We start from the raw sequence: 19,634 nt of genomic DNA on the forward strand, positions 1-19,634 counted from the left end.
TCGCGTCATTCGCGGAAGCAGAAGCCGGCTCATCATCTCATAACCAGGGCTTCATTCGCGCGATTCGCGCAGCAAGTAGGTCTATTGTCTTTTTGCATTAACATATAAATCACTCGCGCTTGACACGCCATTCGCGTTTGGTCTGAACACAACATAACGTTACTGTGAAATTACCGCATCAAACTTGACGTGCTAACATGGATGCAGCTATGAAGCCGCCGGGTTTGCTTCAGGGAATATTAATTTTTAAGAAGCTTCCCAATAGAAACATCGACAAGACTAAGGTTGTTTGCACCTTGTGCAATGCGGAATTGGTTTAAAAAAAACACTTTCTCTCAACAGGTAGAGGTCTAGCTTTAGTTGAAACCAGTAACTTCGTATTGAGATCTAATGTATTATGGCTCCTGTATGACACATCTCTTGTTGCTCCCTCACTCTTTGTAAATCGCTTTGGATAAAAGCGTCTGCTAAATGACTAAATGTAAATGTACTGTAGGAGCTCTTCCAGTCTCAAGTACCACCTAAACGGAAATCATCCCTTAGCTAATGCGGAAGTAAACACAAGTTCATCTTATTGAACATAATTTAATTTTCATCACCAATTATCATAGTAGAACAGCTTTCTCAAGCAGTTTGTGATGCATTTTGGAAACAGGAGATGAGCCCCTGGTCTAATGCGCCACCTGGCTTGAGAAACCCGTTCTCAAAGACTTACTTTTAGTCATTATTTGGGTAGCACACATATTCTGAATGCCTTCGGCAGAATTCAAATGAGCCATTTTAATCTAGATTAATCTAGATTAATTTTGGAATTAATCTAGATTAATCTAGATTAAAAAAATTAATCTATGCCCACCACTAATATAAACACACATTTAAAACAGAATTCTTATACATGAGGTGAGCACTCGAAACCTGCTGATATGTCTGCTTTTGTGCTAATGGTGAAACTAGTGCTGCTTTTTGTTCCTGCAAATATTTACCAGGATAAAGAACATTCCTGAACACTTGTAGAGCAAGTGAAGGAGTGAGAGAGAGAGAGAGAGAGAGAGAGGTGTAGGTGAGTGAGAGAGAGAGGTTGAGAGAGCAAGAAAGAGGGTGAGAAAGGGAGAGAGAGGGAGCGCGAACCAGAGCGAGAGAAAGAAAGAGAGAGAAGTGGAATCCTTTGTGTGGGGGTAGGGATCATTAATGGAACAAGGAAACTAGAAACAGACATGGAAGGAAAGAGAAACAAAAACAGGGAATAAAATAAAAACTACAGATAGCTGGCTGGTACGTTGTAGTGCGTATGCGTTTGCTAATGGTCAAACACACAGCTTGGTCATGTGCAACAGTGCAAGCAAACAGGTGGAACAAGAAAAATCAGATTTTTTGTCAAAGTGTTATAGTGGGTTCACACCAAACATGAATCAAGCGGTTTGTGCATGTAAATGACATACAAAGCGGGGGTTTTCCTGGCTAAAAATGAGACAGAGGTGGTGAAATCCTTATCTTGTACACACACGTACGTGTATGCCTACTGTACCTTTAAGTTGCTTAATCAAACACTTTACATATTAAAACATAAAAATGACAATTATTACGGTTATGCCTGGCGTTTAGACTACTCCAGAGTTTTAAACACCCGAAAATGGAGTAACGGAGAAAACAGAGACCGTTTTAGTTCGAAAGCTCTGGGGTTGCGGTTCTGTGTAAACGGACGAAAACAGAGACTTTTGAATATGCATGCGTGGTTGCCCACATTTGTTTACTGATAGGGTCGCCTGTATCATTGCGTTTGCTTCCCAGATCCGTTTAGCCTCTGTCATATGAGCCATAACGCTACCTGAATGTGACAATGACCAGCCTCACAAGGAGCGTGTAAACAACAGGCTTGTTTAACTTCAAGCTGCACTATGTACACTAATCAAGAACCGTATGCTTTTAAATAGCTCATTCGGTTCAGCGATGTCATCCGTCGATTGGTCTGCGTTGCACCGAATGAATCAAACAAGCCTAATAACTTGGATTACCTCATCTAACTTTATCCACGCGAAGAAGTTCTTGCTTTTCCTCGCCATCATGTTCATTTTGTAATGGTCGGTCTGTGACTAACCAACTGTCATCAACAACCAACTTATGTATGCCCATACAACCAAAGGCTTAATTTTTTCACTTTTCAAAATCCCGTTTGTGTCCACCCCCACTTTCAAATTTGTTTGTTATGATTTTTAACCGTACGCCGTCATTGCCACGGAGAAGTAGGACCAAGTAATCTGTCTGTGTCACATATTACAGCGCCTGCTGCGGCCATGTTATGAAAGCAAACTTCCTTGATAATAACGTGGGAATGGGAGTATAGTTCCTAATCATATAGGCCTATAATACCACATCCTTTCCTTCTCTGTCGGTCTTAGCACATGATATAAGTACAGAAGAGTCCAGTTTTAAATAGGAACTCTTTGGTCATTTTTGAACGTGGTCTAATTGGTCTAATTGGATTCAATGATCTATGCTAAGCTATGCTAAAAGTGCTATCGCCAGACCCTGAGATCAGCTGAATAGATTACAAAACGGTAAAACTCAATTTACTAACTCTGGGGGAGTTGGAGAATGAGCCTATTTCCAAAAAAAGTGGAGTGTTCCTTTAACACAACAACCCTCTAATGTATTGGCCTATCGTTAAGCCTCGCTCCCCCTTACATACTGTTGCAAACTTTGACTAACACAGTTCGCTAATGTCTTACAATGAGTGCTGTCCGTGAGATAGCCTTGTCCCATGAGTTTATTTTACACATTTTGGACACACTTTTGTTGGGGAGCATTATAGTTGGACATCAGGGTTGCACGGTGTACCAGTGCTACGGTAGCACCGCGATGCTAAAGCTTCAAAAAACCTGCGAGGCCTCTCTATTTTTGAAACGGTAGTATCGTAGTACCGTATTTAATGTTGCATATGCGCATTTCAAGGGTCATTTCCATTTATAAAGACTGCTATATCAATTAAATTTAAAAATGATCTAGTGTACTTAAGTATTTACTACAGTAAACTACTAAAACTTATAGACACTAGTGAATTTGAGTCTTATCATAGTAAATATTTAAGTATACTACAGTATTTGCTACCATTTATCCAATAACTACAGTTAATACAACAACATATTCTAGTGTAAAGTGTACAGTTTACTATAGTAAATACAAAATGTTTCATCTAAATCTGTGTTTTTTTAACAGATTTGAATTATATGGCACTGCATCGTGATACTACTTAGTATCGATAATCTTCAGCTGGTATAGTATCGTAAGACATGTTTATGGTATTGTGACAACCCTATTGGACATAAATATATCATGGAGGGATATATAAAAGATTTTACAATAAATATGGCAGATAACAAGATTAATTTGGAAGCGAGGGGAGAAGCCAGTCTTCATGATCTCAACTGACAACACTGGTTGAAAGTAAATTAATTTAATCTTACCCTGCGGTACATGTAAAGTTTAATCGAGGCACTGACATGTAGACCTTTGTTTTCTGTGTGCGTTTCTGACCTGCAATGAACATGATGTGAGAACAGTTAGCTATTTAGGTTTGCATGTTAGCATAGACTCGCTAACTTTACTGTTAGCCAGTAATACCTTGCTGAAGCACATGATGACATTAACATTCAGCTTGAGCACATTAATTAACTTTAATTTATTAAATTGTAATTTAATGTGCATCTGCCAACCGTTTTCTTTGGGATTATGGTTGAACCAGGTTACAGCGCCCACATTTTTGCTTTGTCTTGTTCAGCTTTAGCAAATGAAATAATAAAATAAATTACATTCCCCATCCTCTCAGGATACTTGAAATCAGTGTAACAAGTACCCCAAACACATCGATTTAACATTTTTGTAGCATAAACACTGTAAAAACGATAAAAGCTTAGGATTTTACAATGCTTCTCTTGGGCAAATAATACAAAGTCGTCCGAATTCCAGTCCCCGTGCAACTGATACTCAGCTGCCATTGGTTCATATGCGTTTGAGGGGAAGGGCTTAGCGATACGTCAACTGTGATTTTCATCCAAAATTTTGGTATCGTGACAACATTGTCCGCTCAATTATAAATTATTACTCCTAGAGTGAAAAACTTTAAAGCAAAATGCAAGGACGTCACAAAGAAACTATAAATACAAAAAAAAGCTAAATCTATTGTATTTTAGCAGTTACTATGGTGTATATTTGTAACAGAAAGGGAGTAATTCTAACCACCTGCAAATTTGCCTGAATGACGTCATGCCACTTCCTGTGAGCCAAACAATGCAATAACAATCAGGCTTTGCACGTCCCTCTGATGCTAATTGAAGGAACAACATTCTCATGTTAATAGATTCTCTTAAACACTGAGCTCCTCTCCGGGGGCAATTAAGCAAATCCTAATGACGAAGACAATGAGAGATAAAGCAGGGGTAATACAGCCACACGTATATGGAATTTACAGCGAGGAGCTCTTTTGCATGTGTATGACACAAAGTACAGTGGTGCGTCATTTGCATATGAGAAAATAGATAATCCAAAGCCCCAGGCTGCCGCTGACCTCATGTACGGGAACATCCACACGGTTTACAGTGAATAACAGATTTGTGAACGTTAGGAAACCTTAGTCGACAGAATACAAGCAATTAGAAAAGGAATCAGGATGCACCTGGCGACACAATATTATTGTGTTTAATTACATCGAATGAGGATAAAATATAGTAATATTTAGCGCATTGCTATTCAAAACTGCGATTTACAGTAATTTATTATATGTAGGTTTTGCCATCTTGCAAACAATGATTTAATCTCCTAAAAAACGCACATAAAAACATCAGTTCTGGGGAATATCAATCGAAAATAAAGCAATTTAGTGGGAGTCACCATACAATGCAAGGGCGGTGAAGTTTAATGCCTTTCGTTATTTCCTTAAACCTAAACCAATCTCCCTTTATTCCCATAAAACCACTACAGACCGGTGAGCTGTTGACCCTCCGGACCCCTGCCGGCCCTCGGTTTGTCATGGGCCACCCCCAACAGTGAAAACCGATAGAGGAATATAACTACGCTGGTAGGGGCTTTGGACACTTAGCCCAAAGGAAAAGGGTATGCATAGAGTTAATCTGTGTTTGGGGTCTTTAACAGGAACAAAGAACTGAAACAAAAAAACAAAGGTTAAGAAAGGAGGGATGGGCCTTGTCTTTTCCCCACCATCTGGCCCTTTTGTGGGATAGAAGAGACAGGCCCGGGCAGACGTGCCCTCCGTAAAGCCGCCTGACCCAATAATACACCCGCTTCCATGGGTCAAACCACAGCAGGTTAAATGTACAGTCTGCCTGCCGGCGTCATGGCCGACAGTAAGCCTAGATTAGTATAAATCAATACAGAGAAAGTGAATACAAACTCGCCTACAGTTTGTCGTCTAATAACTATTCTTTTTCTCTCCTGGTGGGGTGTGTTTTGTTAACAGTAAGCATATTTTAAAAAATGCTCTGTAAGCCGTTTACCCAGACAAAATGCGATAAAGCGCAAATTGCTAAATATCAGTCATTGTGTGTTATGCTGTGTACATAGCCAAATCTCACTGGCCGTACGTTAAACGTAAAGTGTGCCAACTGAGGTGTATGCAAGTATAAAAATGACCTCAAAACAAAGCAAACCTGTCACGTTGCAACTGGTTTGTGCATAAATAATAAAACAAAAAAAAGCACCTCGCACTGAACTTCCCACCTACTTGTACTAACTTGCACACAGACAAACAGACACAGTCAGGCAGACAGGATTTATAATAAGCTCTGTCAGCAAAAGAAGGAAAACACATGGGACCTACCACCACCATGAATGCAGGAATCCAGGAGGCTCCCCTAGTGTAATGTTCTTCTCCCATCGGATCTAAAACAAACACAGTGAGAAAGAATGGGGGGGGGGGGGGGGAGGAGAGAGAGAGAGAGAGAGAGAGAGAGTGAGTGAGATGAAATTGTAGATAATATGCAAAACATAATTTCCCGTCAGAAGTTATGCAAACCGTTCCCTGACCCAATCCAGACCCCATAGATCATTTAACGTTCTCCACTACATCATTACACTAGTTTTCCTCTGCTCCATTCTTCTATGACACTGAAGCCTAAAAATGCTACAGTAGCTCACGGAAGTGAGTACACCCCTCACATTTTTGTTGCAAGTGGTTTAGACATTAATGGCTGTGTGTCGAGTTATTTTGAGGGGACAGCAAATGTACACTGTTATACAAACTGTACACTCTCTACTTTACATTGTAACAAAGTGTCATTTCTTCAGTATTGTCACATGATGTGTGAGGGGTGTACTCACCTCTGTGAGATACTGGATTTATTACAAAATCAACCATTATTTATGCTAACCAGGGGTGGGGATAGGGATGCATGTTACATTTTTAGTAATTTCGGTAACTTTTTATGTTATCTGTATTGGCCGATAATAAAATCTAGGCCGATACATTTTAGGCGATAAATCATCTCCCCTGGTTAAACTTCTTAAAATGCACGCTGCACACAGTTAAAATACAGTTCAGCACTATCTTTCTGTCATGATCATTCCCTTACTGCTATTGGCAAAACATTGGTGATGTAGGTACAGTATGTAGATACAGTATTTATGAATGTGTAAATTATAAGAACAAAAGCATATTATTTGAATCAGACTGCTGACTGAATGCTTTCTGTCTTGAGACCTCTTAGACATGTGGCTATTAAGAAAAATGTTTTGGGCTGCTCTATAAGAACATCTATAATTTCTTTATTAGATAAAAATAAACCAAAAAGTTGGAAGGTTAAAGAATCATTAACTAGTGTAAAGTAGGCTTGGTACATGATTTTCAGGAAACAGAACTAATGGTTACCTTGTGTTCTGCAGTGAATGTTTTCAAATAAAAGCAGTTGTCCACTTTTTGACGTTTGTTTCAGTCTAAGGGAATCTTATATTATTATTTAGACCTAAAATTGACATATCTGTGCATCCCTAATGGGTTTTTTTTCTATTTGTAGTGAAACCATAGTAACCACAAATTTACAATGATCTTACCACCAAGAACCATATTTGTAGTAGCACTATGGTGATACAAATTGTACGCAATCTGCTAAAAAATTGGTAACTACACTTTTACTGTAGTAAAACCATAGTTATTTTTAGGAGGCTATAGGTTGATAAGGAAAAAACTTTGGTCAAAAAAAATTGCCAAGAAATTTCATGTTTCTCAATTAGTATAACAACATGAAAAGCTAAGGATGTGCATTGACTGTCCCTTCCCTGTGTTTTATAATTCCCATGCCGCCCAGAAGAACGACTGCAGGTTCTGTCGCACAAGTCTCTAAAAAAACAGTTAAATGAAAATATGTATGATCATAATTAAATACTTTTACTGACACCCAACTCGGAAAGTGTACCCTGTGCACAAAACACAAGGAGCACGAAACGGTCTGAAAAGGCCAACGGCAGGGTTTATACATCCACACTCATGACCTTAAAAATTAATCATTTGCTTTGGTTTTAGTGAACTGTTTTTCCTCAACAGACCTCAGGGCTTCTTTCTACCCACAATCCCTTGTGCTTGTGTGGAAATGACCATGGTAACTCTCATTAGGGCCATAATCTCAATGTATTTAAGAAAAAGTTCAATTTTTTAATAGGTGAGCACGGGGACCTGAAGTGACGCGGAAAGTGTGAGGAAAGAATTAGCCCATTATAACAATTATATATGGATGATTACACAGGAAAATGTACCCAGAAAAGAAAATCTGTGAGGATAGAGGGGATAGGTTTGTTCGCTGTGGCTGAAAGTGGATTCCCTAAGAAGGTCTGAAGGTTAAGAACACATTATCAGTCAATTTCACCTTGTCGGGTTGCCAAACGGCACGATAAACATCAGACCAACTCCGGTATTTCATAAAAACACCAAGAGAGTTGCAGTAACGTAGAGTTGCATCCCAGTCAGGGGAAAAACTAGCCTGAGGTAACAGAGGAGTAGGTGGAGCTGACTGCTCACAAACAATGACATTCGGCACAAATTATTTTAGTAAATGAATGATAAGTAATTTTTCAACAATACAAAAAATTGCAAGGCTTCAAAAGTTCTTGCTTAGAAGTGTAGCAATAAAAATCCTGGTGTGATGGTTTTGCAGTACAGTTCAGATTCACATCATGTCCCGGGCCATTCAATTGAAGCAACTGGGTTCAATTTGGAATTTATGGCATTACAGAAAAGAACAAGCTTGATAGAAAACATGCTTTTGTAAGTGATGCCATATTACTGCAGGCAACTTACAAAAAATGAAACATGATAAAAAACGAAAATATCATACTATTCTCCACTCTTACAAAACAACTCAGAATTCTGCTATTTCGATTTTGCACATTTAATTTTTGTCATCTTCTGCATTAGTTTACTTAACGTGTTTTGTGTGTGTCTTACCTCAGACAGGAAGGTCTGTGCTGACTTCTGGGCCCCAACATGAAGCAAGTACTCGTACACATATAAAGCTAATCTAGAGAGAAAGAAGAGAGAAACTGGTGTTAGGCTCAATGCCAATGACCATATCACATGAACAACTATTAAAAGGGACAGTTCACCCAAATATGAAAGTTTAGTCATCACTCAACGTTGAGGTGCAAAACAATATGAATTTTCTTGTATGGTACATTAATTGTGTGATATTTATGGGTTTTCATACGACAAAAAGTAAATGGTGACCATCTCTAGAAAAAGCATCCTGTACTTGCCACAAATCTCACTGTATAACAAACTGAGCACATTTTGAACAATATGAGGGTGAAGAACTTTCATATTTGAGTATGAACGGTTTCTTGAATTCAACAACTTTTCATAACAGTGTGCTATCAGGTTGCTGGACAAGTATTTGAGGATACACATACATGGCTACAGACAACTTGGGTACATGCATCTAAATCACAAACTGTTCCTTAAAAAAAAAAAACATGTTTGATCTCCACAGCTTTTGAAAGGCACCATGAAAGGAACAGAAAGACCAGCCAAAGCAAGCACGCTTAAAGTTGTCACGGCAATATGGCGGCACCGCGTGGTCCTCGGGTTTTTGTCATTTTCTGTATCCATTATTATGCTTGTTGTTTAGCTGCTTCGGCTAGCAATTACCCATCTTACAGTGTGCCGCAGGGCTGAAATTGTACCATCCCTTCCCTCCTTTTGCTTCCATCAACCAAGAGAGAAAATAGCCCTGCAATGCTTTCCTGGACAAATTACATCCAGAGATAGGCACAATTTGGTAGCATCATAGTTTTCGCCTGGCTGCACCGCATTTGGGGCATATTTCCACCACGGCTGAGGCACTTCTTCCACTGATGGCACACACCAGGGCACAGCTACTCCATGTGGACGTGTGTCAGTGTGCTATGTGAAGTTTCGACAAAGAAAAATTATCTTTACCTGTACTTCGAAAAACATGGTTGCGATATAATTCCACTTTCAGAACATAATTAAATTTATTTCTATATTTTAGGCCTTTTAAAAAGTAGGGAAATTAGACATGTTGTGATTAAAATCATCATTGTCTACATAAGCACCACAGCTTAGTTTCATAACATAACCGCTACAAATAACCACTCCAAAAGGACACAAAACACAACCCTTAGTATTCCTGTAATGTATCAGATAAAAAGTTTGCCAAAGAAAGATAATTGCAATAAACAGTGGGCAGAATTGTGCACGTGCATTTGTGTGGGAGCAGTTTTCCCTGGCTGTAGCAAGGAGGTGAATGAGTCAGGAGGAGGCGTCCAGGGTGGCAGGATCATAAATAGTGGAGGAGAGCTCCCTGTGATCATCCAGCCAATGACTGATAAAGCTGGAAATGAAAGACAGGGAGGAGATCCAGCTCTCAATCATGGCAAAAACACTCACACGTTGGCACGGGAAAGTGACCGGAATGACAATGCCTCCCACCGGGAGATGGAGCTGGGGGGAGCTCAACGACTACCATAAAACTGCAGATGAGAGGTTCAAGCAAAGTCCACCTAAAGGTCTTTTTCTGACAAATGATCTAGGTTATGAGTAAGTCAACCACGTCTACTCATTATATGTTAAACTAAACTATACCTCTAAGGTTATGCATTTGCCACAAGGAGAAATCTGAAGTATGTAACCTGCTTGCATCTTTCAGCCAATCACCTTCAAAAACAGAATCAGTGACCATGGCTTAGAAACAGAGGGGATGGAGGATATGCAGATACTGTGAGAAAAATGACTAACAAGAAGCGAAAAGGTTTGGATTTACCACAAAACCACTACGTTGCAGTTAAAATGTAAAAGCTTCAATCTGTAACTTCGGCTTCTCTATTGTCTCTGTTAGAAACATTCAATTGCTATTTTGTGTACATGGTTTCAACGGCAAATGAAGTCAAAATGACATTATCTGTAAAATTGTACTCGCCATCTCAAACAAAAAAGGTTATATTACAGATGGTGCTCAAATTTGTTGGTACCCCTCCACAAAAAAACCTAGAATGCACAATTTATTTTTATTAGATATATAAAAAAATATATTTCATAGAAATCAGACTTTGCTTTTGATTTTTATTTTTATTCAACATAATATTGCAAATAATAAAACAAATGAAAATGTCATGGACAAAATGACGGGACCCCTAACTTAATATTTTGTTGCACAACCTTTAGAGGCCATAACTGCAAGCAAACGTTTCTGTAGTTCTCAATGAGACTTCTGCACCTGTTAACAGGCAGTTTGGCCCACTCTTCCTGAGCAAACTGCTCCTGATGTCTCACGTTTGGTGGATCCCTTCTCCAGACTGCAAGTTTCAGCTCTTTCCATAGATGTTCGATAGGATTCAGATCAGGACTCATAGAAGGCCACTTCAGAATAGTCCAATGTTTTGTTCTTAGCCATTCTTGGGTGATTTGAGCGGTGTGTTTTGGGTCATTATCCTGTTGGAGGACCCATGACCTGCGACTGAGACAGACCTTTCTGACACTTGGCAGTACGTTTCACTCAATAATCACTTGATAGTCTTGAGATTTCATTGTGGCTTTCACAGATTCAAGTCACCCTGTGCCAGATGCAGCAAAGCAGCCCCAAAACACAACCGTGCCTCATTCATGTTTCACTGTAGGTATAGTGTTCACTTCTTTGTAAGCTTGAATTTTTCGTCTGTGAACATAGAGCTGATTTGACTTGCCAAAAAGCTCCAGTTTTGACTCATCTGTCCAAAGGACATTCTCCCAGAAGGATTGTGGCTTGTCAATATGAATTTAAGTAAATTCCAGTTTGGCTTTTTATGTTTTTCTTCCTCCTGGTTCTTCTTCCATGGAAAACAGTTTTGCTCAAAAAGCAACGGATGGTGTGATCAGAAACTGACGTACCTTCACCTTGGAGTTCAGCTTGTATCTCTTTGGCAGTTCTCCTTGGTTCTTTTTCTACCATTCGCACTATCCTTCTGTTCAATCTGGGGATAATTTCCTCTTGCGGGCGTGCCCAGGGAGGTTCACTACAATTCCACGGAACAATATTTTCAACTGTTGTCACAGGAACATCGAGCTGCTTGGAGATGATCTTGTAGCCTTTACCTCTACCACACGTGTCTATTGTTTTCTTTCTGAGCTCCTCAGACAACTCCATCCTTTGCTTTCTCTGGTCCATGTTCAGTGTGGTGCGCACAATGATACCAAACAGCACAGTGACTACTTTTCTCCATTTAAGCAGGCTGAATGACTGATGACAAGATTGGATACATGTGTGATACTAATTAAAGGAACTAATTAGTTTGAAATATCACTGTAATCCAATTATGTATGATCTTTTCTACGGGGTCCAACAAATGTGTCCAGGCCATTTTACAATATCTTAGTAGAACAAGCAATAATTCATCTCTTTCCACAGCATCTTTGCTTTATTCTATGACATACCAAAGACATGCAAGTATACACGATACAATAACTTTTAAATTCATCACTCTTTAGGAGGAATAAAGCATTGTTTCAATGAGCTTAAAGGGTTCCAACAAATTTGAGCATGTCTTTAAATAAATAATTATTATTATATAATTGAAAGTTGGGGTAAGGTAAGGAGTTCCAAATAAATTTTAAATAACTTCTGCATTTATATTTTTTTGTTTCAGTTCCAGTTTTTTATTATGCAAAACTTTATTCAACACTTTATTGAACTATTTCTTTAAATGCCTGATGCGCTGATCTGTTGATGTCACCACATGAAGAAGCGCGGTTGCATTTCTGTACCGTAATGTAAATTTGTAGTAGACAAGAAAAACTGATATAAACTATGTGCAAAACAAATGATTAGATCAGAAAACAATTATAGTTTAATAATAAACCCAAATGATTGGTTTACCAACTAAACACTGACCCATCTGCAAACAGAAGCAATGCCATCATGGTATATTATTCTCTGAATAGACATGCATTAAACATAACCCCTACCAGACTCAATCATGTCCTAAGTGTAAGAGTCAATAAGTGTAATAAGCCAAATGCAACCTTAATAGTCCTGCATCAAAACATCAACCAACTACAAGAGGCTTGTTATAGGGGGTTAAGGAGCTCTGCAATTATCTGACGGAGAAGGGTAAATACTGCAGTTGTGTGTTTGACAGACCTGCATGATTTAGTCCATTTTTCCATTACGCAATTTGCTAGTCACTTAGCTGGCTACCTGTCAAACCGTAAGCAATGGTTTCAGTGAGCTTAAGAAGCACCAAAGGGGTCGACCTCTGGGCTCGGCAAAAACGTCTAGCATCTGCCATCTGCTGATGCGCGAGACGATCTGGATCAAACTGCAGATTCCCAGGAGCGAGGTGATAAAAATTTCATGAGTGGAAGGCCCATGTGACCTGGGGGAGGGGGGAAGCTGTATGCCTTCGTACTGGGTACCAGCACCTGGCCCTGTTGCATTATTGAACACCGTTCATTCAATTGCGCCTCGGAGGGGCACCTTGTTTAGAGTTGTCTGGAACATGGAGTGCTAGGCTAGGACCGGGACCTCTGGATTCTGATGGTCCCATTTGGAAGCGCAAGATCTGAAGGATATCACAAAGGGGATCAGAACGGACAATAGCTGAACAGACGAAATGAGATGTGCAAGCATCGGAAGAAGTTCTTCTCTGGTCTGGTTGAAAGGGCAGTCGCTGCAAAGAATGCTGGGATATTGCCAAGATAAATAAGATTAAGATCATTAAAAAGGTTAATCATAGTATTCCCAGCTAACTACAAATGACTCTTAAAAAGGAATGCAAGTTGTTTCAATTAAAGGGGTAGTTCACCCAAAAATGAAAATTCTTTCATCATTTACTCACACGCGGGTCATTTCAGTCTTTTGTGATTTTCCTTTGCAAACATAAAATATGATATTCTGAGAAACATTAATAACAACACTGGCCCCTGTTGACATCCATTGTAAAGACAACACAGAGATCTTTCTCAAAGCATCTTCTTTTGTGTTTTACTGACATGAGGGTGAATAAATTATGAAATCGTTTTTTGTGAGGGACCGTCCCCTTAATAGCATTATACTACACATTTTGTAGATTGTGTCTGAAAATCTTTCCAGACAAATTTGTGAGAATTAACATTATTCAAAAAGTTAATGAGGTTTATTAAACATTTTGAGGAAAATATACAAAACTACTAAATCAGAAGATGTGCATGGTGGTAACTCAGTTGTTCTAAATTACTTGCTGGCTGAATTAACTACAGACTATCAGTCTATGGGCTTTTTTATCCATTATATAATCAGACATGTGAATTTCTCTCAGAAAACGAATAGTTCACCTCTCCTGAACAAACAACAGGATTCAGTATCATACATATCTGTATAGCACTTGACGTGTTATAGTTTAATACACTTGAGAAAAAAAAAACATGTTTATGAATATAAACCCTATTCAAATTTATCTCCGTTTTATGACGCAGCTTCTCTCTCATATTCAAACGTCTGAGAGCAGGTGTTAATGTATGCAAACCTGATCAGCAAAATGTAATGGTGCACTCTCTCCAGAGCAACATAGGACATAAAGAGGAGTATTACGGAGGTGGGGGGTGGTTGAGACTTCTGCTGAGGCTTCGGGAGCCTGCAGCACACTGTCTTAAATCTCAGCCTCCCTGTTCAAAAAGTAGAAAAGAGGTTAGCCGAAGGGAATGCCCAGGGGGACATCCCACTAGTCCCTCGGCCCCTTCCCCCTCATTTTTTTTCAGATCTACAGACTTCCTCTGGGAGTAACCAATACCAATCGGAGGCATTCAGAACTGCCGTAAAGGTAAAAAATAGAGCTGATGTAAATGAACTGCAGGAACATAAGGTCTTACTGCAAAATAGCCTCACTGTGACTCCCTGTAGCGCCGTGGGATGTCTAAAGCACGCTGGGAACATTAAACACAGGTCATATTGCTTGGCCTACGTTACAAAGCCAGGTGCAAAATCCTTTTTTCATGGCCCCCTTTCCTCCTTTGAGAGAAGGAAATACTGCTATTAAAAGGATGGTGAACACAAAAAATGAAAATTGTGTCATTGCTTGTCCAGTGTCAATTCAAATCCGTATGAATGTCTTCTCTAGACACAAAATCAATCAAGTCAATCAGATCGGTACTGTGAACTGGATTAACTGATTCATTAAATATTTGACTCGGATGTTATTGAATTGAGCATCAGGGATTAACTCATGAACTCTCCAGAACACGCCAAGGAGAGCTAGATGGAAAGATTTTCAGGAAATATTCACTTAAATTTAAGTCAGTTTCACACAAAAGGAATTAAAATAATTTAGAGTTTTGGAAAATAATGAATACAGTTTAAGTCATACAGACCACTTATAAGATGTCCGTTTTTTGTCATTTTGGACTCATTCACATTCATCATAATAGAGAAAAGTATAGCCATGATATTCGTTAAAATATTCACCTTATGTGTTCCACAGAAGTCAGTCAGTCATAAGGGTTTTGGATGGACATGAGGATGAATAAATGACTACATTTGTGGAAACTTTTTTTTAAGAGGGCTCACCCAGCAAACCTCACAACTGCTTTCGTAAGATGGCATTTTTCATTAGATACGATCCCAGGTGAGGACAAATCAAAAACAGTTTTCTGACAGCTCAAAAGAAAAATCTCTGTAATGTATCGTCAGAGATAAACGGGTCCCCACGTTCTCCTCTCATCACAAAAGAGCCCACACCGATCCCTCGCATCAAAGAAATCTCTCAAATGTATGCCTTGAGCACACCTGACATCTCGCCGGAGGCTCTCTGATAAAACCATCTTTAAACATGAATGAATCACACATAACCGGCCTACAAAGGCACCGTTTGGAAATCATGTTTTCAACCCTCCTATCAATTATTTAACCGCCACAGACGCATGGGAGACCAGTGGAGATGACAAGATCTCTAAAAAGTTCTCTGATAAATCCAAAGTGCAGCATCCTCTCATCCACACTGCCAAACCAACAACCCATCAGTTTGTTCGCCCCGAAACGGCGGAATTGGTCTGTTTTTTTCATAAAGGGGCATTGTGGGGCTTTAACTCTCTGCAACAAGTTGCAACAAAAAAGCGGAGTGTAGAAACTCCTCAATTGAGAATTTAAAGTGAAGAGCAAAGGTTTGATGTTTTGCATCCATGTTTGCTAAAAGGTGCCATTTATTTAAACCCTTTTCTGACTAACTAAACATCAGTTTAACTAGCTAAGCAACAGTGCAAAACCTGTAAACTAAAGATGCGATTTCAAAGCATCTTCTTTAAAGATGGGGTAACACACGCAGTTTCTGCAAATCTCATTAATCTTGAGTGCCTATACAGTAGTATTGCATGTATACGTTGTATCTTCGAAGAGTATTTAGTTTGATCAAATTTATAAAATAGAGATACAACTGTACGATTATTTCCGGAAAAAGTTGAGCTGCAGGAGGCAGGCAGAGGGGACCTACAAGTAGGGGTGGGCGATCTGACGATCTTAAATCGAGATCGATCTTGAAGGTGTCCTCAATCCGCTTTTCAACAGAATCGCGAGGATGGTGATCTTGTCTGTCGTCTATCAAGCGGTGTTTTCGACAACATTCAGTGCTGCACAGACCCATTGGCGTATGACATGCACCGCGAGAGCAGAGAGCTTTGAATGCCTTAGGATCACTTTCTCCGGGCTGCGAGGTCTCGCTTGGCGATACATTTTTGCAAGTGCATTAGACAAGGCGGCTTGTTTGTGTATGACATTAGTCGATGGCGCACAGCTAAACTACTTAGTTTTGGTCTATTTTGCGATTGAATCATGTTTCCCAGCTGCATTGAGTTCATATAGCCTATATCTAGAGGTCTGTGATTTCTGTGATGTGGATGCGGAATCCTGCTATTCAAATCTGTCATCTGCCGGTTTTGAGTGTATGAGTGAATGTGTTGCACAGTTTAACGCTCATCGATTTGTCTGTGTCTTACTGTATGAGGACATAAACATCATGTCCAGAGTTGCCCTGAGGGTCTATATCAGGTGCATTTAACTGTTTGAAAAAAACTATCATCACTGAACTACTTACACTGAAAGTCAAGTCTCTATTGTGGGAGCGTCTTCACGACAACCCATCAAAATAAAACACAGGTTAACCTAAACGCTCCAATGAAAAAGTACAGTTGTGTTCTATAGTATTTGGTATAGCAAATTGTGGTATTCTTGTTGTAAATTGATCAACTGTAGTAATAGAAGCATACTTAAATATTTACTGTAGTAAGGTTCAACCAAACTATATTATCTAGGAATTTTACTGCAGTTTACTATAGGCATAGTAATTTGTGGTTTTAAAAGATGATAACAGACGTTTAAACTTGTGCTACCAGTACAACTGTTTGGACTGTGCTACAAAAACTTCATACAACGCTGTATTTTAATTCAGACCGTGGATCGAGATTCTTTGTTATGAAGATTGTGATATGCTTTTTTGGGAAGATCGCCCAGCCCTAAGCACGAGCACACAATACATCTTCGCATTATCCCTTTGTGTTGTTTAAATTATGCACGCACTCTCCGATTGCCAACAAAATGCAGACATATGACTTGGTTTGACCTACCCCGTTAAATTTATAACTGGCATCTTTTAGCACTGGGACTGCGGAATCTATCAGTTTCACGATATCCAAATCCAGCGTTATATCCACAGTTTACATAACATCACCAAAATGCAGTGAGCAAACAAACACATCTGAGTGAAGTGGCATTGTAGGGCACGCTCTCTTTCACGCTAGCCAGTGAGCATGCTCTTCCGCTCAGTGGATGACACGTGGGCATGCTTTTCCGGGAGAATGGCCAATAAAAGGAATAGGACTAATAAAAAACTTGACGAAACAAGTCGGAGTGCATCGAGCACAGAAATACTACGTCATACATCCAACTCGTATTTTAACAAGTTCACCATGTTAAGCAAAGAAGTCAGAATGCATGAAATAGCATGTCACCCCATCTTTAATAAAGCAACTAACACTTTGTAGTAACATAATGTTTTAGCAGAGCCTGTGGACACAGGTATTTAGCCGAAACTGATATTGAAAATTCCAACACTGCACTCTTGGACTAACCTGTGGCACTGATGTAGATGCACCAAGCATCACTGAATTATAAAGGTGTTCTATGCTGAGCTGGATGAACAGCTAAAAGCAAGTTGTGCAAAAGCAAACAAAGTTTAACAACTGCTTAAAGGTTATATTGAATAGATATGCATCCCTATTACTTAAGACAGAAAAGTACCATTTTCATATATTACATGAAGTAATATATTATGAAAGTATGATGTTGCTCTACACACTTTAAAGTTTGAACAGAGCTTTAAACGACCATGAGGTTGTGTTTTAACCAAACAAAAGTGCATCTTTAAGTCTATTAAATAATTTCTACGACGCCGTTACACGTGTATCAGTTAAGATACTATTTAGTATTTCTGTACCGTTCCGTCTTCGACTCCAGCTCGCGCAAAAGACGCCAACGTGATGAGTTTCGCGTCGCGTCGGTTTATTGCAATTCGTCCGGGAGATGCAGCAGCTATGCCGGAGCATGGTTCTGTGCGGCGCGTGCACGTAAATTCACCGCTACATCATCGTCTGTGCATCTGCGTGCAATGATAATAACTCAAACTAACACAAACTACCTTCACCTGCACGCATACAACACAATACACAACATGTGTGAGGTGCGCGACACTTTATTTTAACATCTAACGTTACTTATCTGAATGCATGCAAAGTTAACTACTCCAACGTAAGACGTGCAGCCTGCATACGAAACAAAAACACATCATAACACAAAACACAGCAGCGCAACGCGGCGAGACTGGAAAACGAAAATCGTAGCGTTACGCCGCACGGCATCTGTAAATAAAACAACTTTGTGAAGTAAGACCGCTCGCATGCATTGCACCGCAGGCATCAGGGAACGCCGTGCAGGTTTTGGAGCGTAAATGTGACAATTTCACTTACTTCTCTCTGGCTTGACTATCAGAAGGGACAACAGCTCCTTTCCCTTTGGCGTACATGGTGGACTTTGTTTGCAGACTTTTAACCTACTCAACACCTGTCAAAGGAAGCGGCCAGGAAAACGCTCTATCTCCATAGCTACCCGCTTAGTGTTTTTCCTCCCTTTTCTTACATCTCCAGCACTGGCCACAAATCAGGCACAGTTTCTGCCGGGGAACTTGAAACAGTCCACTGGTGGATTTTTTTTTTTCAATCGCTGTTCCAGGATTGCGCTCGCCCTCCCCCCGCAGTGGAGAGAAGGGGGGCTTCTTAAAGGGGAACGCACACGCTTGCTGCTCGCATGATTGTTGGACCATCTAGACCCGTTTCATCAAGTTACGAAGTTTATAGAAAACTGTATGAATGTTAATAATTATTGCATATAAATATTTCGATTACAAAATGTACAAATATAAAAAATCATTTTGATTCTTGTGTCTGACACAAGAAGTGGCCAAAGGACTATGGATTTCAGTTCGTGTGAATTGCATCCATGCATTTGTGCTTGAAAATGCTTGCTTATCCCAAGGTATTTATTTGCAATGTTTGAAAGAGTTGCTAACCATTTTTCATTTTGATTTCCTGAAATTCATAGGTGGTAGCAGTGTTGGGTAAGTTACTCTGAAAAAGTAATTAATTACTAGTTACTCATTACATATTCAGTAGTGTAATTAGATTACTGTCCAAATTACTCTGTCCAAAAAGTATTTAGTTACTCATTACTAATTACTTTCTATATCCTACATCAACCTTGATAAGTTAAGTTATTCAAGGTTAGACATGAAATAATATAATAATTAATAATAAATAATATTATTAACTGACCAAAGTATTACAAAGGTGAGAATTATACATAAAAAAAAGTAAAAACATTAAATCACAGATTTTAAAGTAAGAATTTGAATTTTGATGTCAATTACACTATCGTACACGCATATATTTCACAAAGTATTTAGTTTAATCACATCAAAAGTAACTGTATTTAAATTACAGAAAACATATGAGTAATCCCTTACTTTACTTTTTCAAGGGAAAAGTAATTAAATTACAGTAACTAATTACACCCAACACTGGGTGGTAGTATTTGATCTTTCCGCCAGCATTAAGTCAAAGCTTTTTA

At 39.2% G+C, this 19,634-nt stretch overlaps 1 protein-coding gene across 5 annotated transcripts in view; it reads right to left on the reverse strand.

Moving 5' to 3' along the window:
* The window catches only part of zgc:110158 (uncharacterized protein LOC553590 homolog), a 60,078-nt gene extending 41,142 nt beyond the window's left edge, over positions 1–18,936 (reverse strand). Inside the window, exons 1-3 of one of the 5 annotated variants that reach the window (XM_056742741.1) lie at positions 18,479–18,920; positions 8,447–8,519; positions 5,831–5,892 (exon numbers count right to left, since the gene is read on the reverse strand). In XM_056742741.1, the coding sequence (XP_056598719.1) occupies positions 5,831–5,892; positions 8,447–8,519; positions 18,479–18,534 (191 nt within the window). In that variant the 5' untranslated portion in view covers positions 18,535–18,920. Of the gene's footprint in view, positions 1–5,830; positions 5,893–8,446; positions 8,520–18,478 lie in introns of all 5 variants that reach the window. The other 4 variants (XM_056742739.1, XM_056742742.1, XM_056742740.1 and 1 more) reach the window with 4 other exon arrangements.
* Positions 18,937–19,634: the final 698 nt, after the last annotated feature.

The sequence above is a fragment of the Triplophysa dalaica genome, chromosome 3, assembly GCF_015846415.1.
Source record: "Triplophysa dalaica isolate WHDGS20190420 chromosome 3, ASM1584641v1, whole genome shotgun sequence".
Classification (NCBI taxonomy): domain Eukaryota; kingdom Metazoa; phylum Chordata; class Actinopteri; order Cypriniformes; family Nemacheilidae; genus Triplophysa; species Triplophysa dalaica.